General features: G+C 40.0%; 1 protein-coding gene across 9 annotated transcripts in view; it reads left to right on the top strand.

The window, feature by feature from the left end:
• The window catches only part of mta3 (metastasis associated 1 family, member 3), a 242560-nt gene that overhangs the window by 25182 nt on the left and 191705 nt on the right, over positions 1-25673 (top strand). For all 9 annotated transcript variants that reach the window (XM_072580676.1, XM_072580680.1, XM_072580681.1 and 6 more), the window contains one exon: positions 17307-17433. In XM_072580676.1, coding sequence (XP_072436777.1) covers positions 17307-17433 — 127 coding nt within the window. The remainder of the gene's footprint in view (positions 1-17306; positions 17434-25673) is intronic.

The raw sequence follows: 25673 nt of genomic DNA, 5'->3' as shown, positions 1-25673 counted from the left end.
TGGCTACCCGTATGTGATGCTGCGGCATTTATCATTTAGGGCTTAGTAGATAGTTAGGAGCAGAGGGGCTTTGGGGTTCTGTTACATAATCTTTTCAATCTGGAAGGTTAAGTTGTTAAAATTGTAAAATCAATCTATATTTTCAAATAACATTTGGAGAACAACTCCCTGATTAGAATTCAATTCAAATCTTGAATTTAGTTTGTTTTATACAGTAGGAGTGAATTCAAGATGATGTGAAAGGTGTGGAGCAGTTTCACTTTCATAGCAGAAATGGAAGTAGAGATATCAGAGTTCATGTTTATTAGAATGGAAATTGAAAGGAAAACTTATAACTCTGTTCAAAATGGAAGGGTTATTTTTGGAGTAGGTAATAATACAAATTTCTCAATACTGGTGGTGAACATAGAGACAAAGTAGGCAATTTAGCCCCTGCATACAAGTCCAGTATATGAGAAGAAAGACTAAACTATGACTACATTGATCATTCTCCATTTGAATATATTATGTTAGTTCACTTTAATGCCAATTTATGCTAATGTACTACTGATTTTTGTTTTGTTTAACCGAAACAGGCTAAGATAAAAGGTAGGGAGGAGGAACTTGGGGGAGGGGCGTTAGAAATGCGATAGGTGGAAGGAGGTTAAGGTGAGGGTGATAGGCCGGAGTGGGAGTGGGGGCGGAGAGGTCAGGAAGAAGATTGCAGGTTAGGAAGGTGGTGCTGAGTTCGAGGGTTGGGACTGAGACAAGGTGGGGGGAGGGGAAATGAGGAAACTGGAGAAATCTGAGTTCATCCCTTGTGGTTGGAGGGTTCCCAGGCGGAAGATGAGGCACTCATCCTCCAGCCGTTGTGTTGCTATGGTCTGGCGATGGAGGAGTCCAAGGACCTGCATGTCCTTGGTGGAGTGGGAGGGGGAGTTGAAGTGTTGAGCCACAGGATGGTTGGGTTGGTTGGTCCGGGTATCCCAGAGGTGTTCTCTGAAACGTTCCGCAAGTAGGCGGCCTGTCTCCCCAATATAGAGGAGGCCACATCGGGTGCAGTGGATGCAGTAAATGATGTGTGTGGAGGTGCAGGTGAATTTGTGGCAGATATGGAAGGATCTCTTCCACTTATCGCATAACCCTCACCTTAACCTTCTTCCACCTATCGCATTTCCAACGCCCCTCCCCGAAGTCCCTCCTCCCTACCTTTTATCTTAGCCTGCTTGGCACACTCTCCTCATTCCTGAACAAGGGCTCATGCCCGAAACGTCGATTCTCCTGCTTCTTGGATGCTGCCTGACCTGCTGCGCTTTTCCAGCAACACATTTTCAGCTCTGATCTCCAGTATCTGCAGTCCTCACTTTCTCCCAGAAACAGGTTAAGTCCACTAGGCGAACTTGCAAGTGATCAGGGAGGTGATTAATTAGGCAGTCCTGTATGAATTGCATGTACTGGTTTTGATTAACTTCAGTAAAAGTCAGGTTAAAATTTGTCTTTTGAAAGAACTCTATACAGACTGATATCTCGTCACCAAGTCACTCTTTATTTGCATATGTGCAGTGCTTGGGCTCCGACCAATCAGCTCAAATCCAGTCCCTAACTGAGGAAGCTTTTGAATCTTTTGTTTATATCTGTCGGCTGGGACTCCCAGATTGAGATTGTTAATCTGGACCAATCAAGGATTCCATAGTCAATGAGATCCACCTGGTCATGGTTTCAATCACTGCACTTTACTGTTGGACTTTAAAACAGTAGTTTATCAGCATTAGTCATAAATCTTGAAAGAATTGTGTTTAACTCTCTAATTGTTCCCATTCTGAGCAGCATCCAGCTCATCACCCTGGATTGTGCCAACATGCTTGAAGAACTCCCCTACTCAAATTCATAAAGGCTTTAATTTGTTTAATAAATGCATCTTACTCCATCTGTCTCTCCTCCCTCTCTCTTTATTTCTGTGTTGCCAAATATCTGTCTCTGTTGCGCATGCATGAGCACATATGCCACATCCACACCAACATATACAGAACATTTAACCTGAACTGAAAATTAAGCTGAATTATGACTTGAGTTTGGTCACTTAATTCTCTTAAACATTTCTGCTTTCAACCCTGAAGTAATGGTATAGAGTAGCCTTGTAAAATTCTGACATTAACACGTCAGTAGTTGCAGAATATTTTAACATGAATGTCTAATTAAATCAACCATGTTATGAAGGTGTAGAAGTCCTGTACCTTCAAGAGAGTTGAAAAGCTAGCAAGGCTGCCTGACACAGCACAAAGTGTTTTGAACAAGGTAACAATGGTTGAAACAGCTAACAGCAGCTGGGTTGCCATGAGACACATACAATTCAAATTCGGCCAATCAGTTTAACTTAGACCCCAAGATACCAAACTCCAATCAAGTTTGAATTTAGCATTTTGATAATATTAAAACCAATGAGATGACCCGATGTTTTGGGGTATAAAACCAGACATTTTTGAACAGTTGAGAGACATTTGCCAAAAGACCAACACTTGTAGGCTGCTAGCTCAAGAGCTCTCTGAGAGGTACCTGTCTGTGGGGAGTCTGTGCAGAACATTGAAACCGAGCTGGAGAGAATCTACAGTGGAAACTCTGCAAAGCTGACTAGTTTTGAAGTGTAATTTTTTTTGTAAATCTTAATTGAGATTTTTTTATCGGACTGGTATTGTAGAATGGGACATAAAAGATAAGTTTAAGAAAAAAAAATTGTAAATGGTTGTTAGTTTTAATATTTTCATATGGACGTAAAGAATAAAGATGTTAATTTTTTAATTTAAATATTTACCTCTGGGATAGTTCTTTGCCTCTCGAATTTTAACAAGTCACAGTACGGGGTGAATCTTTTCTGTGTTGCTGGTTTAGATTAGCAGAGGAGTTTACCTTGTGTCGTAACAAAAGTTAACTTCTGCTAGAGACAGGTTATTAAGAAAGTGCTTTGGATTTAATATTGCTTAAAGGTCATAAATTCTTCTTTCAACAATCCTTAAAAACTTCAAGTTTTCTGTAGATAACTGAAATTGTTTACGTAAAGGAGGGAATTGAAAATTCACTGGGCATTGGATTTAATTTTTAATCAAGATTTCTTAGTCATGTGACTGGTGACCTCCTTGCTTTGTTTAGACCCTGTTGGGGCTGTTTGGAACTATGACTGACTTGGGAAGGTTCTTAGTTTATCTGGCTCAGTTGGAGAGAAGCCTGCTTAGAACCAGCTGCACTAATGGGATTCCTGCTCAGAACCAACTGAAAAGAACCATTACTGAATAGGAAACCATCTACATCATTTCAGACATTAACAAATTTATTCTTTGAAGAGCGATTGGAAGAATATCTCAAGAATGTATTTCCTAAGCAAGCCGTGTTTAAAAGGCTTCAGAGTCAACTATGTGTGATTAGTGACTTGACCACATGGGCCAAACCATTAAATAACAAGACTTTGGAACATCCTACATTATATCCATGTGCCTTCAAGTATAACCCCTTGACCAAATTGTTTTTCTATATCAGAAAACCAATCTCTACAAAAAAATCTGTTTTTATTTCTTTATATCTGAAGCGTGTCTGTTTGAGAGTTGGGATATTTATATGGAGAAACACTAAAACGTCTGTATATCTGACTGCTGATAATGAATTATTGCATCATTATTGAATACGCTTTATTTTGATAAACTCTAAGTAGTTAATTTAGAAATATTCAAAAATCTAGTGGCATTAGACTATAGGATGGCTTGTTGAAATAATGTTCTAATGCAGCTTTGTTTGTGGATGTTGGGATGATTGCTTCTGTTGTTCAATATTTGGTCCGTATATGTTGTTTTCCTGTAGCTATTCAGGGTTATCTCTGCCATTCAGTGACATCACAGCTGGTCTGACAATTGTTAACCGTACTGGATGTAGATTTGCTCGCTGAGCTGGAAGGTTCAATTTCAGACGTTTCGTTACCATACTAGGTAACATCTTCAGTGAGCCTCCAATTGAAGCACTGGTGGTGTAGCTTGCTTTTTGTTTATATGTTTGAGTTTCCTATGGTTAGTGATGTCATTTCCTGTGGTGACATTTCCTGTGGTGGTGTCATTTCCTGTTCTTTTTCTCAGGAGGTAGTAAATGGGATCCAAGTCAATGTGTTTGTTGCTAGCATTCTGGTTGGAATGCCATGCTTCTAGGAATTCTCGTGCATGTCTCTGTTTGGCTTGTCCTAGGATGGATGTGTTGTCCCAGTCAAAGTGGTGTCCTTCCTCATCTGTATGTAAGGATACTAGTGAGAGTGGGTCATGCCGTTTTGTGGCTAGTTAATGTTCATGTATCCTGGTAGTTAGTTCTCTGCCAGTTTGTCCAATGTAGTGTTTGCTACAGTTCTTGCAAGGTAGTTTGTAAATTAGTTTTACTTGTTGTCTGTATAGGGTCTTTCAAGTTCATTAGCTGCTGTTTTAGTGTGTTGGTGGGTTTGTGGGCTACCATGATGCTAAGGAGTCTGAGTAGTCTGTCAGTCATTTCCGAGATGCCTTTGATGTAGGGGAGAGTGGCTAGGGTTTCTGGACATGTTTTGTCTTCTTGTTTGGGTTTGTTGCTCAGAAATTAGTGAATGTGTTAATGGATATCCATTCTTTTTAAATACACTGTATAGGTGATTTTCCTCTGCTTTGCGTAGTTCCTCTGTGCTGCAGTGTGTGGTGGCTTGTTGAAATAATGTTCTAATGCAGCTTTGTTTGTGGATGTTGGGATGATTGCTTCTGTTGTTCAATATTTGGTCCATATGTGTTGTTTTCCTGTAGACGCTGGTTTGAAGTTCCCCATTGGCTTTACGCTCGACTACGACATCTGAAAACTGTATTTTCCTGTCTTTTCCCCATGCTTGGTGATTCACTGATTAAAAATCAGTCCATCTGAGCCTTGAATATATAAATGATTCAGCCTCTACTATTCTCTGTGGTAAAGAATTCCAGAGACTTACTGCCTCAGAGGAATAAATTTGCTGCTGACACCACACTCCCTGGATATTGTGTGGTACTTCAGGTCAGGTCACATAATAACTTATGGATCTACTTATCTGGAGTTGTTTATGTAATGCCATAACTTCCTGTTAGTTCCTTCTCTGAACAAATATAGCTTCTGATTTTAGAACTGTTTTCTTGTAACAAACCATAATTAGGAAGAAAGGGATATAATTTCATGATGCTATGTTCAATTTAAATTTGGTTGACACAAAGAGAACTTTGTGGGACATGATTGGAGTGGAGACAGTGGTTAATGCAAGATGCCCATATGGTCTCAGTCTAGTAGAGATGGAGAAAAAAAGTGGGAATCTATTTAATTATAATGCGAGTATGTCACATGATTTGAATTTCAGTCATATTTTTCGATTTCAAATCACGTAGGGAATCTAATCTAATCTAATCTTTGGATCAGCCTGTTTCCTTGCTTTTTCTTTGCATTTTGAACCCTGCGAATAATTGAACATGGCTTTGTCTTATTCCCAGCTGCTTATTATCATTTCTAGTCCCAGTGATTTCATTAACTTAGAAAATAGGAGCAGGGGTAGGCCATTCGACCCTGAGTCCGCTTCACGATTCAATAAAATTGTGGTTTATCATCCAACTCCGTAGCCATTTTGTCCACATCCTCATTGCTTCATTTAGCTCTGAGAACTATATCTAACTCTGTCTTGAAAATATTCAATGCTTTGGTCATAACCACTTTCTGTGGCAGAGAATTCTACAGTCTCATATCTCTCTGGATGAAGAAATTTCTCCTCCCCTCAATTTTAAATGGCCTATCTCATATCCTTAGACTGTGACCCCAGTTCTGAACTCTTTGGTCATCAGGACCATCCAGCATTTATTCTGTCTAACTTTATCCTTTCTGAATTTTCTGAAGTGAAACTTTTTCCAGAGTTGATCACCAGAGCAAAGAAGTGTTACCTTTCAAAATTAGACCTAGGCCGTTCTGAGGTGCAGTCAAAAGAAAAGAAAAGCTTGAATTCATATAGTGCTTTTTACAGCAACCAGACAACTCGAGTGCTCTACAAATAATGAAGTTTAATAACTGATGTAAAGTAGAAAGCACATTTTCTTGCAGAGGGTAGCAGAAATCTCCCTGAGAAAACTGAGATGAATTTAACTGAAAATTTACAATTGAGATTGATGAATGTTGGTTAGGCTGGACATTTTACTTACCAAAGAAAATGGAGTAGATGAAGTAGTAGTCGAGATACTGATCAGCCATGGTCTAACTGAATGGCCTTAGAATCTAAGAAATAAGAAATGGATAGGTCATTTGGTGCTTCAGACTTACTCTGAAATTCAATAGAATCGCTGATCAACTCAACTCCACCTTCCTACGTTATCCTCTTAATTTCTTTAGTTTCTTAAAATCACCTTGTCTCAATGACCACATGTCAGCAGCTCTAGGGCGTAGTGAATTCCAAAACTCTTCACCTTCAGAAAGGTTTCTGTTAATTCCAATCAATTGAAACTTGACCTAGTGTTCTAAATTCTGTAACCAGGAGAATCATTAGATCATGATCTAACATGTCCACCCTCTTAGGGTTATGTGTTTCAATTCTATTATTTCTCATTCTTATTAACACTAGAGGATATATTTCTGAAAGAAAGCATGCATTTGTATCGCACTTTTTATTGCCGCAAGATATCATGAAAAGCTCAAAATCCCACCTCTGACGCATTTTCAATGCCTTTTTTTCTTTTCCCGATCTCCTAGGACACCAGTAAGGTTCTCCTTATCTGTAATCATAGAATTGCCACAGTGTGGAAAAAGGCCATTCAGCCCATCAAGTTTGCACCGACCCTTCCAACCAGACCCAGATCTATATTTACCATGGCTCATCCATGTAGCCTGCACATCCCTGGACACAATGGGGCAATTTAACATGGCTATTCCACTTAACCTGCACATTTTTGGACGGTGGGAGGAAATCAGAGCACCCGGCAGAAACCTAAGCAGGAGGAGGGAGAACATGCAGACTCCAAATAGGCAGTCATTAAAGGCTGGAATCGAACCCAGATCCCTGGCGCTGTGAGGCACCAGTGCTAACCACTGAACCACCATGAATTGAAGGATCATCTGCCACCATTTCTACCATCTCTAGCAGGATGCCACCACCAAACATATTTTTCTTCGCCTCCACTTTAAGCATTCATTGCTCAGAGTATAGACTCCTTTACTTTGGTGAAATTAATTGCATATTGGATGAATGCTTTACCTACGAATGACCCAAACTTCTAGTTGCCATTTCAATAAAGCATTTGCTGTTGTGCTAACGTTTCAGTCCTAGGCCTATTACAGAATTTCAATGTAAGCTGAAGAACAGCACCAAAGATGCTGCTAAACTGTTGTTTCTCCAGCATTTTGTTTTTAAATCCAGTGGGAGTATGTTTTGAAGTATATTTGCTGTTGTAATGCAGGAAACAATTTGCACACGCCCAACTCTCTAACATCAAGGTGGTAATGATCAGATTTTTTTGTAATGTTGATGGGAGATAAGCATTTGCCCTGCTCTTCTCATCCTCCTTAGTGTGGACTCTTACATCCTTCTGAGCATGCAGAAAGAGCATTGGTTTAGCACCTTAACTGAAAAATGGTACATTCAACAGTGGTATATTGCTTTTTTTACGCTCAAGCCCCAGGGCAGACCGTGAAACCTGGCACCTTGTGATTCAGAAATGAGCTTGCTAGCAACTGAACCACTGTTAATATTGACTTGTCTGCTTAATCTTGCAGACAATGCCCTGATCTCAGCACCTAGTGATGCCAGAACAAGCTTGAGCGGCAAACTCCTTCACTTGTGTTGCATCCATTTTTGTCCCAGTGACTATTTCTGTACCCTTGCGCCTCATTTCCATAGCTGTAGATATCCTCAGCCACACCCTCATTTCCATTTTGTTCTCGCGCTCCATATAACCATTACTCACTCTCCTCTGATTGTTCCCTTAAGACCAAGAGGTGAAAACTTGAAAGGAAATGACGGGCATCTCTTCCCTGAGGAGTAACTGTGGAAATGTGGACTTGAGAACCTAGAGGTTGCTTGTCTCTGGTTGGCAGCATATAATGACCCAAGTTGTCATTATCAAGGCCTGTGATAGGGCAAGATACTAACTCTTGCTCACTTCTCAGCTCTTAATGAGTTGATTGGTGGGTGCGATATCTTACTGTTGCAGATGGGGTGTTAGTCAATACCTAAATGACAACAACATTTCGGAAAGTTAAAAATTACACAACACCAGGTTATAGTCTAACAGGTTTAATTGGAAGCACTAGCTTTCGGAGCGCTGCTCCTTCATCAGGTGATTGTGGAGCGTAAGATTGTAAGACAGGGAATTCTTATACTCCACAAACACCTGATGAAGGAGCTGCGCTCGAAAGCTAGTGCTTCCAATTAAACCTGTTGGACTATAACCTAGTATTGTGTGAACTTTAACTTTGTAAATCCCAGTCCAACACCAGCATCTCTCAATCATGACACTTCAGAAAGATTCAGAAAATTGTGCCCCTTTCAAATTCCTGAATCTTTCATCTTCCAATATGTGAATTTATTATGTGTGAATTCAAACGTGAATTATGAATTTCTGGACCTTGATTCAGTTTCCTGGTTTTTATAGCTTTAGATAAAAGTGGTAATTTTAGTGCAATGAGTTCTTGTTTGTTTCACGTGAGTATCATGAAGCTTACCTCAATCTGATCAAATGGTCATATTAAGTATTGGTCTAACAGTCGCACGTTAAAAGTTAAAATTCTGTTTGTACCATTATTGTAACACAGTTCGTGTTTCTTTGGAAAACATGGGCACAGATTTGTATAGTGTCAGTTTGTTAAAGGAAGAAAGGTAGGTTGGAGATATGATAGTTGTTTGAAAGGACATAGAGTCAAGGGCTGCTTTGTTTGAAGGGAAGTATGACAGTACTTGAAAGAGAACTAGAAGCAACATAAGCTAACATTGGAGCCAGGAAGATGGGTTTAGTGGGAATGCATTCAGGGGAGGAAGAGATCATCTTGTGCATAAGATGACTTTGGAGAGAAACTGGAGAACAAAGCAAGTTCAGAATATGGTGGTGGAAGAAACATATCAAATTTAGGATGTAGGTTTGCTTGCTGAGCTGGAAGGTTCATTTCCAGACGTTTCGTTACCCTATTAGGTAACATCTTCAGTGGACCTCATGCGAAGCAATACTTAAAATTCCTGCTTTCTATTTATATGTTTGGGTTTCTTTGGGTTAGTGATATTATTTCCTGTGGTGAAGTCACTTCCTGTTCCTTTTCTCAGTGGGTGGTAGATGGGGTCTAACTCGATGTATTTGTTGATAGAGTTCCGGTTGGAATGCCATGCTTCTAGGAATTCTCGTGCGTGTCTTTGTTTGACTTGTCCTAAGATGGATGTGTTGTCCCAGTCGAAGTGGTGTCCTTCTTCATCCCTATGTGAGGATACTAGTGAGAGAGGGTCATGTCTTTTTGTGGTTGGTGTTCATGTATCCTGGTGGCTAGTTTTCTGCCTGTTTGTCCAATGTAGTGTTTGTTACAGTTCTTGCACAGTATTTTGTAAATGACGTTAGTTTTGCTTGTTGTCTGTATAGGGTCTTTCAAGTTCATTAGCTGCTGTTTTAGTGTGTTGGTGGGTTTGTGGGCTACCAACCTACATCCAAAACCTCAACCTGAGCTACAAATCTTCTCAAAACTCGCTAATATCAAATTTAGACCAATGAAGCAGCGGAAGGGTAATCTCTATCTCAATCATGAAGTTGATGAGTTTCTTCGCTTTTATTTGGAAGTGTGAGTAGAGGAGCAGAGAGTGAGGTTTAAGAAATACTACAGTAGACAAAGAAACAGGAGTTTTCTTTGCATTCCTTGATGATTCTGGATTAGCAGACTATCTTGGTAGAGGAGAGCAGGATCTTACTTGTTCTTTGTACATTTGTTTGTCCCCTTACTTGTATAAGGATGCAATTGCATTGGAGGCAGTTTAGAGAAGGTTCATTAAATTAATTCCAGCAAAGAAAGTCTTATCTTTGAGGAGAGATTGAGCAGCTTAGGCTTATACATGCCAAGGTTAGAAGAAGGAGAGGTCCACAAGATGCTAGAGTCTTCAAAATAGATGGAGAGTGGATGTTTCCCCCTTTCTGGGGGAACCTGGAATGCGAGGTCATAGTTTTAGACTAAAGGGTGGCATATTTAAAACACAGGTAAGGAGGAGTTATTCTCTCAAAGGGTTATGAATCTATCGGGGTGCTAGGACAGTGATTAAATTTAAGGAGGAAATAGACTGGTTTTTAATTAGTAATCGGCAATGGGCAGGAACATGGAATTGAGGCCGAGATGAGATCAGCCATGGATCACATTAAATGGCAGAGCAGACTCAATGGTATGAATTGACTACTCCTTCTCCTAATTGTTATGTTCTGATACATGTGGTCCAGTCAGATTTGATGATGTAAGGCTACAATACTTTTCTCCTGTATCTATTCAAGTCTCTACTCTTTGGATTCTACAAAAGGGAATGTAATTTACAGAAGAAAGTTTACTCTCTCTCACTCTCACAAGTTCCTTACTGTGTCACTTTCAACCTTTGTGTTTTTCTAGCCTGAAAGGGTAATGAGACATTCCCAGTCCAGGACCGTCAAGATGAGAGAACTGAGCTTCATAAATTCAAATCTGCTCAGTGTGGTATACATGGAAATGTATCAGGATTTTTCTATTGTGATTATTCTACTCAGCTTATTAACTTACAAGTTCTTTTCATATTTAGTATGAGTTTTGTTAAGAGTCTTTGCTATAATCTAGTAATTTAGTAATTCTACATCCTACTGTGAAATATGCGCCTCTGGCGTGAAAAGTAAGTATTGCAACACATTCCACAAGTGAACAAATGTTATCAACTTATTTACATTGATCCGATGTCTCCACTTCCTTTGAACAAGCACTTTCCTGCATTCTCTGCAGCAAATATGTCACATTTAAAACTATACGCTTTCTCACCTGTCAAATTCTTCTCAACTCCAATGAATGTAATCCTAACCAATTCAACTTCTCATCATGTGTCCATCTCACCATCCAGGAATCAGTCTGATAAACTTCCGCTGTACTCCCTTGGCAAGAACATCTCTCCTTAGATAAGGAGACCAAAACTGCACACAGATTCCAGATGTGGTTTCACCAACGCCCTATATAACTGCAGCAAAACTTCCCTTCTTCTGTACTCAAATCCTCTTGCTATGAAGGACAACATATTATTTGGCTTCTTTACTGCCTGCTGCACCTGTATGCCTACCCTCGACTTGTGTATGTGGACACAGAGGTCTCATTACACATTCCCCTGTTGCAGTTTATAGACATTCGAATAACAATCTGCCTTCCCGTTTTTGTGCCCAAAATGGATAACCTTACATTTTTCCACATTGTACTGCATCTGCCATGTCTTTGCTCATTCACCAAGCCTGGTACAATCACTCTTAAGAATCTCTACGTTCTCCTCACAGCACATAGAACATAGAACATTACAGCGCAGTACAGGCCCTTTGGCCCTCGATGTTGCACCGACCTGTCATACCAATCTGAAGCTCATCTAGCCTACACTATTCCACGTACGTCCATATGCTTGTCCAATGATGACTTAAATGTACTTAAAGTTGGCGAATCTACTACCGTTGCAGGCTCTCTACTACTACTCTCTGACTAAAGAAACTACCTCTGACATCTGTCCTGTATCTATCACCCCTCAATTTAAAGCTTTGTCCCCTCATGCTCGCCGTCACCATTCTTAGAGAAAGGCTCTCCCTGTCCACCCTATCTAACCCTCTGATTATCTTATATGTCCCTATTAAGTCACCTCTCAACTTTCTTCTCTCCAGCAAAAACAGCCTCAAGTCCTTCAGCCTTTCCTCGTAAGACCTTCCCTCCATACCAGGCAACACCCTAGTAAATCTCCTCTGTACCCTTTCCAAAGCTTCCACATCCTTCTTATAATGCGGTGACCAGAACTGTACACAATACTCCAAGTGCGGCCGCACCAGAGTTTTGTACAGCAGTAGCATAACCTCACAGTTCCGGAACTCAATCCCTCTATTAATAAAAGCTAAAACACTGTATGCCTTCTTAACAACCCTGTCAACCCAGGTGGCAACTTTCAAGGATCTGTGTACCTGGACATCAAGATCTCTCTGCTCATCTACACTACCAAGAATCTTACCATTAGCCCAGTATTTTGTATTCCGGTTACTCCGACCAAAGTGAATCACCTCAGACTTGTCTGCATTAAACTCCATTTGCCACCTCTCAGCCCAGCTCTGCAGCTTATCTCTGTCTCTCTGTAACCTACAATATTCTTCGTCACTATCCACAACTCCACTGACCTTAGTGTCGTCTGCAAATTTACTAACCCACCCTTCTACGCCCACGCCCTCATCGTTTATAAAAATGACGAACAGCAGTGGATCCAACATGGACCCTTGCGGTACACAACTGGTAACTGGACTCCAGGATGAACATTTCCCATCAGCCACTACCCTCTGTCTTCTTTCAGCAAGCCAATTTCTGATCCAAACTGCTAAAACTCCCACAATCTCATTCCTCCTTCTTTTGTACAATAGCCTCCTGTAGGGAACCTTATTGAATGCCTTGCTGAAATCCATATACACCACATCAACCGGTTTACTCTCATCTATCTGTTTGGTCACCTTCTCAAAGAACTCAATAAGGTTTGTGAGGCACGACCTACCCTTCACAAAATCGTGCTGACTATCCCTAATCAAATTATTCTTTTCTAGATGATTATAAATTCTATCTCTTATAACCTTTTCCAACACTTTACCAACAACTGAAGTAAGGCTCACTGGTCTATAATTACCAGGATTGTTTCTACTCCCCTTCTTGAACAGGAAAATCACATTTGCTATCCTCCAGTCTCCTGGCACTATTCTTGTAGACAATGACAATTTAAACATCAATGCTAAAGGCTCAGCAATCTCCTCCCTGGCTTCCCAGAGGATCCTAGATAAATCCCATCCGGCCCAGGGGACTTATCTATTTTCACACTCTGCAGGATTTCTAATACCTTTTCCTTGTGAACCTCAATCACACCTAGTCCAGTAGCCTGTATCTCAGTATTCTCTTCAACAACATTTTCGTTTTCTCGAGTGAATACTGTCGAAAACTATTCATTTAGTGCTTTCTCTGTCCCCCCTGACTCCACTTCCCACTACTACCCTTGATTGGCCCTAATCTTACTCCCACCCAGTTTTGTGTCATCTACACATTTGGAGATATTATGTTTAGTTCCCTCATCTAAATCATTAATCTATATATTGCGAATTGTTGGGGTCCGAATACTGATCCTTGTGGTTTCTCACTATTCATTGCCTGTCGTTTGGAAAAAGACCCATTTATTCGTACTTTGTTTCCTATCTGCCAGCCGACTTTCTATTCATCTTAATACGCTATCTATAATCCCTATAATCTATAAACCTTACATAATAATCTCTTATGTGAGGCTTGTCAAATGCCTTCTGAAAGTCCGCCTCAGTTGCTCTCAGTTACACCCTTGAAGAATTGTAGTAAATTTGTCAAACTTGATTCACTTTTCATAAATCCATACTGACTGTTCAATCTTGCCATTGTTTTCAAAATGCTCTGCTAATGGAGCATTGACTCTAGCATTTTACTCGCTACTAATGTCAGGCAGACTGGTCTGTAAGTCCCAGTTTTTTCTCTGCCTGCCTTTTTAAATAGAGGGGTTTCATTAGCTATCTTACAATCTGTATAAACTGTACCAGAATCTCTAGAATCTTGGAAGATGACTACCGATGCATCCACTATTTCTGGAGCCACATCCTTAAGTACTCTGGGATGTAGATTTTTACTTTGGGGATTCATCGGCCCTTGGTCCCATCAATTTTCTCAACACTATTTCCCTATTAATATTGTTTTCCTTAAATTCCTCCCTGTCACTAAACTCTGTGTTACCCAACATTGCTGGTATGTTATTGATGCTCTTCTTTTATTACCACAACCAAAGTATGTATTTATTTGGTCAACCATTTTTTGTCCCCCTTTATAAATTCCCCTCTTTTTGACTGTAAGGCATCTACATTTGTCTTCAATTTTTTTTTTCTTTTCAAATATTGTCAGAAACTTTTAGAGTTAGTGTTTATGTTCCCCACAAGCCTACTCTCATACTCTATTTTCCCTTACTTAATGAATAATTTTCTTTTGTCTTAGTTGCTGAATTCTAAACTGCTCCCTCTTCTCAGGATTGGTTTCTTTTTTCTGGCTAATTTATGTACTTCTTCCTGGATCTAATATCAATCTCTAATTTCTATTGTAAGGCATGGTTTGGTCACCTTTCCATCTTTAGATTTGTGCCAGCCAAAAGTGAACAGTTGTTGCAGTTCACTCAAACATGTGTTGATTTTTTTTGCCATGCCTTTCCACTGTGATCCCTTTTAAATAATGATCCTAATTTGTCATAGTGAACTCATGTATCATACCATCAGAGTTGTCTCTATTTAGATTCAGGACGCTGGTCTGAGCATCAACTATATCACTGTGCATCTTGATGAAGAATTCTATCATATGATGCTCGTTCATCCTGCAGGGGCCTTCCACAGCTAGAATGACAATTATTCCTTTCTCCATTACATAATACTCAGTCTATAAAGGCCTTTTCTCCAGTTGGTTCCTAAAGGTATTTGTCCAGAAAACCCATACACACTCCAGGAATTCCTTCTCAACAGTATTATTACTAATTTGACTTCTCCAATCCGTATGCAGACTGACATCCCCTGTAATTACTGCATGCGTCTTTAATGCCATTCTGAACATCACCCAAGTGTTTGGCGTTCTACGTACAATACTATTTTAATTTGCTGCCTGATGTTTCTCAGCTCTACATTCTACATTATTGGAGCTAATATCCTTCCTAATATTGAGTTAGTTTCCTCCTTAACTGGAAATGCAACTCCTCCATCTTTTCCTTTTTGTCTATCCTTCTTAAATACTAAACACTCGTGGATGTTTAGTTCCTACTTCTGGTCATCTTTCAGCCATGTCTCCATAATCATGATTATATCAGACCTCTTTTCATCTATTTGTGTGATTAATTCAAACTCTTTGTTAGGTGTTAAGGCACAGAGCCTTAGGGCTTGTCTTTTTAACATTACTTGTCCCATTCCCATTGTTTTCACAGTGCCTCAGTTTGATCCTAATCCTTGATTTCTGTGCATCTCACTTTTCTTATTTTCCTTTTTTTGCCTTGATGGTCCTGTCCACGATTCCAATTTCTCTGATTTCTTGTGTAGATTTCCAGCCCCCACCATTTTAGCTTAAAGCCTTCTCAATGACTCCAGCAATTCTTCCCTTTGGACATCCTCCTGTTCAGTTTGTACTTGTTCCATCTCCTCCAGAAGTGGCCCAATGCCTCAGTAATCTGAAACCATTCCCTTCACCCCATCTTTTCAGTCAAATATTCATTTGATATAACCTGCTGTTTATACTCTGACAAGTATGTGGCACTGATAATATTCCTGAGCTCAGTACCTTTGAGGTCGTACTTGTTAACTTACTTCCTAACTCCCTATTTTCTGCTGGTAGGAGTTCACGCTTTTTTTTTAAACTATGTCACTCATGCCACTGTATACCACTGTTACTAGCTGTTCACCCTCCCCCTCCAGAATGCCCGGTAGCTGCTCTGAGCTATTTTCACCCTAGCAATAGGGGGGCAACTTATAATCCTGGAGTCTTGGTCTGAGCACTGAAATAAGACCATAAGACCCATTCAGGAGTCCTCCATAGTGTACGTAGCCACAGGCACACCTCCAAAACCTAGCCTTCCAGGTGCTGCAGCTGGAGTCATTCCCTGCACGTTTACTAATCACAGGCACTGGAAATGTACCCAATTTCCTACTTAGAGCAGGAAACCAGTACAGCTTTGAACTCTTATGCCATGATAGACTCCTTTTGAAATATATCTTTTGGAAGATTCTTAATATCAAACTATCAATTAATCTAGGGCACTAATTTCCTGTTGATCCTTACAATGAATATTGGCCTTACAAACTCTAAAGCACAAAGCACCTCTTCCACTTTGCACCAAGTTCCCACTATACTCCAGGTTTCCAGATACACCTATTCATTCTGGCTGTGCCTCACTCAAAATGTTCTCTTTCCCAACTGCTCATGCGTCAAGCTTACTAAAATGATATTGATTTTCTCATGGGAATTGAAGGATCCAACAGAAGAACCTGATATGTTAGAATGTTGAAAGTGAATTTGCTGAATGTTTTTCCAGGGGAGGTTATAGAATAAAGTTGGGATGGAGGATGTTTGTGGAGAATGATGTGGGGCAGTGATAAAAAAAATGCTGTCATCTCTGACTATCTTGGTGGAAGTAACAAGACCGTATGAAATGGCAGGATCACATGAAGTGACAAGGTCAAGGGAGAATTTCTATGGAGAGGTATTCATGGAGTTTTTTGAAGCACATTATGCTTGTAATCTTGATGTACAATTCATTTGATGTTTCAATCCCAAAGGTGCACTGTCACAAATGTTGTTTATCTCACTGGTAAAGCTTTGATTCAGTTCATTTCTTGCCTGTGTGATTTCCACACTAAGCTATTGTAATGGTCCCCTGTTGGCCCCAAGAATCTTCAAGAAGGACACATGCCATATCATTTTTAAGTTTCATTTAGCTCTCAGATAGTTTTGTATTTGTGCAAAACATTATATTGCAGAAAAAGTACAAAATCCGTGCAGTGAAAAGAAACAAATGTTTCAGTGATAAATTTCAGAAGACCCTACAGAAGATCTTAGGTTCTGATTTATATCAGCTGTTGCCAACTGGCCATTCTGGCAAAATGTGGAACCAGTTATTGTTTCCTTAAAATAGTGTAGTTTAAAACCAGAGTTAGTGATTATTTACTGAAATCAGAATTGCTGTGGTGTACAGTAGGTTCAGGCAAGTGTATTGTACTTTTGCCACATTTTCCCAATCCCTTGGGTCGTTTTGTGCCCCCAGTATTCTCAAGGATCCATTTCATGATCTATCTGTACGTGTGATAATTGCCTATTGTGTTACACGCCTCACTGAGTGATGTTCAGTTTATGAATATGCTTTTGAAATATCAAGGATATATTTCAGCTCAGTGAGGACAAATGCAGAAAAGGAATTTATGTGCTTGCACTGCAAATTTGTGTGGTGTATTGTTTGAAGACATAACTTTCCTTGTGGGGGTTAAAAAAAAAACTTTTAACTGCTCTAAGCCTCCCCAAGAAAGTTAATATATTTTGTATTTTATCCTGTGCAGAAGAAATGGAGGAAGAACTGGAAACGCCAAGTATTTTAGATTTGACAGAAAAACAAAGACATCAGCTTAAACACCGAGAGATATTTCTATCTCGCCAGTATGAGTCCCTTCCGGCCACACACATAAGGTATGAAATTGCATTTCAGTTGAAGAAATTAATTTATGCTAAATCCTATTTTGTGGATTATGCATAGAGATGAACATCTTTGGGTACAAATCATTCAGCTCCTTTTATTCTAAAATGTTGTAGTTGAGCGTTCAGTTATTTTATTTGTCCAGTTAAATTTGCCATTAGAAACTGATTATGTTATGTAATCACTGATGCTTGTTGTCTTGACTACCTTTTGTGAGCACTTCTCATATGTGTTTCATTTCAAAGGAATTGCACTGCTTTATATTCGGTTGTGGCAGCTGCAGTAGTCGTAGACTAGCTTCTCCCGGGACATGAAGTTGATGTGAAAGCTTCTAAATGAGTTCTTAAGAGTGCTTTTATAATCCTTCCTTTGACCACTATGAGAGCACCCAGAGCAGGATCTCCACTGAAGATATTCTTTGGTAAAAGAGTGTATCAGGCATCTAGGGAGTATGACAGGCCCCACCATCATTGTCTCGATACAGTATAGATGTTTGGCAAGTCATTGCATGTGAGAAGTCACATGGCACCAAGTTATAGTCCAATAGGTTTATTTAAAATCAAGCGCTTTGAGCACTGCTCCTTCGTCAGGTCAAATGACTTCACCTGATGAGGGACCAGCACTCTAAAGGCTTGTGATATTAGATAAACCTGTTGGACAATAACGGTTTTGGGTGACTTCTGATTTTGTCCACCCCAGTCCAACACTGCCAGTATCACATCATGACCACATGTGAGCACTTCAGTGTCCAGTGTTTTGTCCTGACAACTAATCATCAGAAGCTTCAGAAGGCAACTCAAGTGAAAGTGGTTGAGCTGCTTGGTATGAGTTTGGTACACAGTTCAAGTGTCCCATTCATAGACTAATGTGGGTAGCCCTTTGCTGTATAGATTTTCAACATGATAGATATATGCACTGTTCTATCCCAGACTGGTGTTTGAAATCTGGCCTTGTTTTGACAATATTTGCATTTTTTTTTGTTGTAAGTATAGATATGTTGAGGAGAGTGTGCTGTTGAGGTAAATGAACTTATCCACTACTGACAGCATCTGGTCATGGTATATAGGCTTGTGTTCTGGGTGGAGCTTCCCTGGAACAAGCTAGTGCATTACAATCTCCTTTGCGCTGATTACATAGAACATAGAACGTAGAAAAATACAGCACAGTACAGGCCCTTTGGCCCTCGATGTTGCGCCGATCCAAGCCCACCTAACCTACACTAGCCCACTATCCTCCATATGCTTATCCAATGCCCGTTTAAATGTTTATAAAGAGGGAGAGTCCACCACTGCTACTGGCAGGGCATTCCATGAACTCACGACTCGCTGAGATTGTGAAATTGAAATTGATGCATTCAATCAAGAATAAGTTCATGCATCGTTGTGCATTCAACTCTGAACTAGCAGCCAGTGTGGGCTTTGGCAAACAGGTAATCACTGTGATTACATTGAATCATCACTGATGTAATCTGAACTCCTGAAGACGATTGTTTTATTGAAATAGATATTTTTAAAATTAAGGTGTTGTTTAAACTAGAGCCAGGGAGCATTGATTAATTGAATGGAATTTTACTTGCAATGGGTAGCAGAGTTCTTTTTTGTGACCTTGAGTTTGCAGAGGATTGAACATGGCTTAATTATTCCAATGCTTACTGAGAGTTATCAGATGGTTTTGATAACAGATGAGCTGAGATTGGGAAATCTTAGAGATAGAAGTAAGCAGTCTCAATTGTATGACATGTATTTGGCAGTTCATCTCTGTATCAAATAAAATCAAGGTTGTGATCATATGGTTTAGCCACAGACATTTCCAGAGAGAGAAATTAAGTCAGTGGCTTGTGGCAAGAAACAAAGAGAGTGCTTTCAGTCTTCCTAATATTTAATTGAATGCAAGTTCTACTGATCAGGGGCTAGATGCCAGGTAAGTAATGTGACAACTTGGACATAGTGGTTCAGAGAGATAGTGGTGACGTAGAGCTGTGTTGTCAGCATGCATGCTGTCAATTTAAGCGGTTTCATACTACGTTATTCTGGGCAAAGTTAAAAATCTCACAACACCAGGTTATAGTCCAACAGGTCTATTTGGAAGCACTAGCTTTCGAGGCACTGCCTCTTCACCACCTATTGCTTCCAAATCGAAATCTAGTGCCTCCAAATAAACCAGTTGGACTATAGCCTAGTGTTGTGTGATTTTTTAACTTTGTCCATGCCAGTCCAACACCAGCACCTCCAAATTATGTTATTGTGGGATACTGTAAGTACTGAAGTTTCCCAAAGGACATTTGTTTTGATAAATGGGTGGTCAGGTATTTTGACTACATGATGCTCAACTTATGTGAGACCAAAGAAAGACCCATGTGAGATAGCAGAGATAATGTGTAGGCTGTCTGTGGTTGGGACTGAATAGATAAAAATAGAACAAAGCATGTGAAATCCGACCCAGCCGTGTGACATTTAACAAGGATTGGAACAGAATGGAGTGATTAACTGCATTAAAGTTTGCAGACAGGTCGAGAAGTAATGAAGACATGGTTTATCTTTACCATTGAGTAAGAGATTATTTATGACTTGTCAGGGCCTTGTTGGTACTGTGGCAGAAGAAATATGGCTAGGGGAAATTCAGACATGAAATTCTAGGATAGATACGAGTGATTTGGAAGTTGACAGCGTGTTCAAGGATTTTGTAATGTAAAAGGATATTGGAAATGGCGTTCCTTATTTGCAACATGAGGGAGGGAATTGAGATTTTTTTTTCCCCCTGAAAAGGCGATGACAGCAGATTTCAAGGCAAGGAGGACCACATCTAATCAAACTTTAAATAATATCAGCAGAGAAACAAATCATTTAATCCATACTGGTGTTTATGTTCTACACAAAGTATATTTAGCTCTTATTTCCTCTTCCCTCCCTAATCTTCAGTCCCACCACCATGCTTGCAGCAGTCTTTCAGTTTGCTGCTTCAGTGTTATCTGTTTAATCACTCTATGTAGCAGCAAATTCTACATTCTTACTAATCTGTTTGAACCCCTCCAGTTTGAATTCTGCCTTTGCTGTTATACCAAAATTACAGATGTTAGATTCACACCTTGTGCCAGTGACAAAGGAAAGCTTATCCCTCTTTGACCCTTTCACTGTTTCTTGCACTCCTTGATGTAATTGACTATCCTATTCTCTTCTGAATAGCTTCTGTTTGTTATTGTCCAACTGGATGTAAATGTACTAATTTAGTTTCATTTTAATTTAGTTAACAGAATAATTTGCAATAGTTTCTCTCCCACCACTCCACCATTACCTTTCTGTTATACTTGTTGCTTGTCAGCCATCATTCAAAAAGACAATGTCAGTTTGTCCATATATGCTGACAGCAATGATCTCCATCACCTCATGACCTTGCTTGACTCCTATCTCCTTATTCTGGACTCCTACTAAAATGAAAATTGTTTCTCAACATCCCAGCTGATTGATGCTCTTCATAATTTTGAAGGCTGTTAACATGTCTCCTCCTAGTGTTGCATTTCTGAGTAAAAGTAGGTCAGTCTGATGAACATTTTCTGTTACTTGCACAACCTTAATTTTGGTAGAAGTTTCTTAAATCCTTTTGCACTTTCTCTAATACTTCAGATTCTTTTTGTATTGTGGAAGGCAGAACTGCATGTAGTCATTCAAGTTTGATCCAAGTGAAGTGTAAATTTTATATTGCTTGCTTACTTTGTCTTTATGCTTCTAAAAATCAGCACTTTGCTTAGACTCTTTATGACTGCAACAAATTGTGTTGCCATGGGAGCAGTGCATTTCTTTCTGCAAGTCCATATTTAATTTCTTCCTTTCAAGGATTGTGGCCGAGGTATTTCTCCTCCAGATTAGAGCACCTCACAATCTTAAATTGTATTTGTTATTTATTTGCTCGTTTTGCAAACTTATGTGTTTACCTTTTACTTTGATCTAATTCTTGTCTTCTCATTATTAGCTACAGCAATTATAGTCCTGCAGTTCTGAAATGAATGTTGTAAGAGAACAGCAGTGGTTTCAGAACAATTCTTACTGGCTTTGCTGTCCGTTTTCTACTAGAATGAGTGAGGTCCGTTAATTTCTACTGCATTATCCATTTACCATCATATTTCAACTCATTCTCAAACTAGCCTCTGGCTCCACATTTCGTATGTATTGTGTTTTTTTAATATCCCACCTTATTGAAGGCCTTCTGAAATTTGTGTGTGTGTTGGTTTATATATGAACAAAAGCAGTGGGAGTACGAGGCAGCTCTTCAGCCCTGTTAAGTCTTATCTGCCATTTTGTGAAACCATGGATGATCTACTACTTCAACACTGATTTCCTTCACTAACCCTGTATCCGTTGATGTTCTTAATATGTAAAAATCTATTAATCTCATTTTTTGGATAGACTCAACAAGTGGGCTTCCTTGGCATTCAAAGTTTGTGAGAAGATTTGTAGCTCAGGTGCTCGCTGTTGTGGTTTTGTTCGCCGAGCTGGGAATTTGTGTTGCAGACGTTTTGTCCCCTGTCTAGGTGACATCCTCAGTGCTTGGGAGCCTCCTGTGAAGCGCTTCTGTGATCTTTCCTCCGCCATTTGTAGTGGTTTGAATCTGCCGCTTCCAGTTGTCAGTTCCAGCTGTCCATTGCAGTGGTCGGTATATTGGGTCCAGGTCGATGTGCTTATTGATTGAATCTGTGGATGAGTGCCATGTCTCTAGGAATTCCCTGGCTGTTCTCTGTTTGGCTTGTCCTATAATAATAGTGTTGTCCCAGTCGAATTCATGTTGCTTGCCATCCTCGTGTGTGGCTACTAAGGATTGAATGAATACCAACTAGCCACGAAACGACACGACCAGCTAACCCAATCTAGTCCCACCTGCCAGCATCCAGCCCATATCCCTCCAAACCCTTCCTATTCATAGACCCATCCAAATGCCTTTTTAAATGTTGCAATTGTACCAGCCTCCACCACTTCCTCTGGCAGCTCATTCCATACCCGTACCACCCTCTGTGTGAAAAAGTTGCCCGTTAGGTTTTTTTTATATCTTTCCCCTCTCACCCTAAACCTATGCCCTCTAGTTCTGGACTCCTCAACCCAGGGAAAAGACTTTATCTATTTACCCTATCCATGCCTCTAATAATTTTGTAAACCTCCATAAGATCACCCCTCAGCCTCCGATGCTCCAGGGAAAACAGCCCCAGCCTGTTCAGCCTCTCCGTATAGCTCAAATCCTCCAACCCTGGCAACATCCTTGTAAATCTTTTCTGAACCCTTTCAAGCTTCACAACATCTTTCTGATAGGAAGGAGACCAGAATTGCACATTTTATTCCAACAGTGGCCTAACCAATGTCCTGTACAGCTGCAACAGGACCTCCCAACTCCTGTACTCAATGCACTGACCAATAAACAAGAGCATACCAAACACCACCTTCAGTATCCTATCTACCTGCGACTCCACTTTCAAGGAGCTATGAACCTGCACTCCAAGGTGTCTTTGTTCAGCAACACTCCCTAGGACCTTACCATTAAGTGTATAAGTCCTGCTAAGATTTGCTTTCTCAAAATGCAGCACCTAGCATTTATCTGAATTAAACTCCATCTGCCATTTCTCAGCCCATTGGCCCATCTGGTCAAGATCCTACTGCAATTTGAGGTAACCCTCTTCGTTGTCCACTACGCCTCCAATTTTGGTGTCATCTGCAAACTTATTAACTGTACCTCTTATGCTCACATCCAAATAATTTATGTAAATGACAAAAAGTAGAGAACCAGCACCGATTCTTGTGGCACTCCACTGGTCACAGGCCTCCAGTCTGAAAAACTACCTTCCACCACCACCCTCTTGTTTCTACCTTTGACCAGTTCTATATCTAAATGGCGAGTTCTGCCTATATTCCCTGAGATCTAACCTTGCTAACCAGTCTCCAATCGGGAATCTTGTTGAACGCCTTACTGAAATCCATATAAATCACATCTATCGCTCTGCCCTCATCAATCCTCTTTGTTACTTCCTCAAAAAACTCAATCAAGTTTGTGAGACATGATTTCCCACCCACAAAGCCATGTTGACTATCCCTAATCCGTCCATGCCTTTCCAAATACATGTACATCCTGTTCCTCAGGATTCCCTCCAACAACTTGCCCACCATCGACGTCAGGCTCACTGGTCTATAGTTCCCTGGCTTGTCCTTACCACCCTTTTTAAACAGTGGCACCACGTTAGCCAACCTCCAGTCTTCTGGCACCTCATCTGTGACTATTGACAATACAAATATCTCAGCAAGAGGCCCAGCAATCACTTCTCTAGCTTCCCACAGAGTTCTAGGGTACACCTGATCTGGTCCTGGGGATTTATCCACCTTTATGCGTTTCAAGATATCCAGCACTTCCTCCTCTGTAATTTGGACATTTTGCAAGGTGTCACCATCTATTTCCCGACAGTCTATATCTTTCATATCCTTTCCACAGTAAATACTGATGCAAAATACTCATTTAGTATCTCCCCCATTTTCTGCAGCTCCACACAAAGGCCACCTTGCTGATCTTTGAGGGGCCCTATTTACGCTTTTGTCCTTAACATATTTGTTAAAACCCTTTTTATTCTTCTTAATTCTGTTTGCCAAAGCTATCTCATGTCCCCTTTTTGCCCTCCTGATTTCCCTCTTAAGTATACTCCTACTTCCTTTATACTCTTCTAAGAATTTAATCTAAGGATAAATTGCCATTTAATGTTTCTTCTGAACTTACATTGCAGTTAAAGATACAATATTGGAAACCTCTTCATTAAATTGACAGGATAAAGTAAAGATCAAATGAGAATTTAAGCTGTGGAAGTCTGTAATCAAAGTAGTGTGACTGCCTTCCAACTTTTTTTATCCTGCGTACACTGTCCATTTGACAACAGAAAGGTTCCACATTCTGTTGCTTGCTCATAAGTATGTAGTCAGGCTTGTGGGAATATTGGGGACTTCCCTTTCCAATTTGACTCGCTGTACAAATTCCATTTGTCTAAAAGTGCAAGATCAGTAGAGCTGCTTAAGTATGTTAGAAGGGGGAAAGTTGGGGATGTTTGCTTGCACAAGTCTTTCGGTTTCTTGAAAATTTTTGAAATATTTGTTGTCTGCTTGTAGGATGATGATTCGAGCTTTTTTATGAAAACCGATACATTTTAAGCCAGGAATAAAAACAGAAATTGTTGGAAAAGCTCAGCAAGTTTGGCAACATCTGTGAAGGGAAATCAGAGTTAATGTTTTGGGTTTGGTGACCATTCCTCAGAACCAGTTTTAATTTAAATCTGATTTCTCTTTACAGGTGCTGCAAGACCTGCCGAGCTTCTCCAGTAATTTCTGTTTTTGTTTGTGACTGTGACAGCATACACAATTTTCTTTCGGTTTTTATTAAATTTTAAGACGGTTCTCAATTATTATGTAGGAACTTGTGGCTTTGCTACTATACACAACGTGTTATCAGTGCTGAAAATCTGTATGGATTTTTTGCATACTGTTTCTCCTATTTAGTTTGCAACTCTGAATATTACGTGGAGACACAAAATTAAGCATTTATTGCTGAAGAAATACTAGGCCAAAGAAAACAAAATGGTAAAGCTTTGATGCCACCTTTGGCATGTCTGTGCATTTGTATTTATTAAACAGCATGATCAGATTTGCCTGACCTAGTGTCCTTGTTGATTTCTGCTGTATCTTTTAAATTGTCAGTGAATATATAAAACTTGCCACAATTTCACACTTCACTTTCTTCTCCTGCCTAAAGCTTTTCATCAAATTATTCTGCAGTGCTCTGAGTGATAGACTTCCTCAGGGTAGTGTCCTCGGTTCAACCACCTTCAGTTACTGCTTCAACCTTGCCACCATTATGAGCTCAGAAGTGGGTGTAAAGTTAAATTTGCCACTGTCCTACATTAGGGCTTCTCTATCATTAGAGAGAGATGACTGATGGTAACTTAATATGAAGGTCACAATGCCACAAGGGTTGCAGGAAAAAGGTTGAGAGGGAGAGTCCTTCATTGTAATCTCAGCCAGTGTGCAAAATGAACTCATGCTGGTAGCATCATTCTGTGTTGCAAATGAGCCAGTCAAGCCAGCTGAGCACAATGTTCAGCACCATTTGCGATTTCTCAGATACTGAAGCAGTCCATGTCCAAATGCAGCAAGTCTGCACAATATTCAGGCTTGTGCTGAAAAGTGACAAGTAACATTCTTGCCAACAAATGCCAAGCACT

Source organism: Chiloscyllium punctatum, chromosome 11 (assembly GCF_047496795.1).
Source record: "Chiloscyllium punctatum isolate Juve2018m chromosome 11, sChiPun1.3, whole genome shotgun sequence".
Taxonomy (NCBI): domain Eukaryota; kingdom Metazoa; phylum Chordata; class Chondrichthyes; order Orectolobiformes; family Hemiscylliidae; genus Chiloscyllium; species Chiloscyllium punctatum.
The sequence above is the reverse complement of the archived record's forward strand: the minus strand, read 5'-3'. Positions and strand labels throughout refer to the sequence as shown.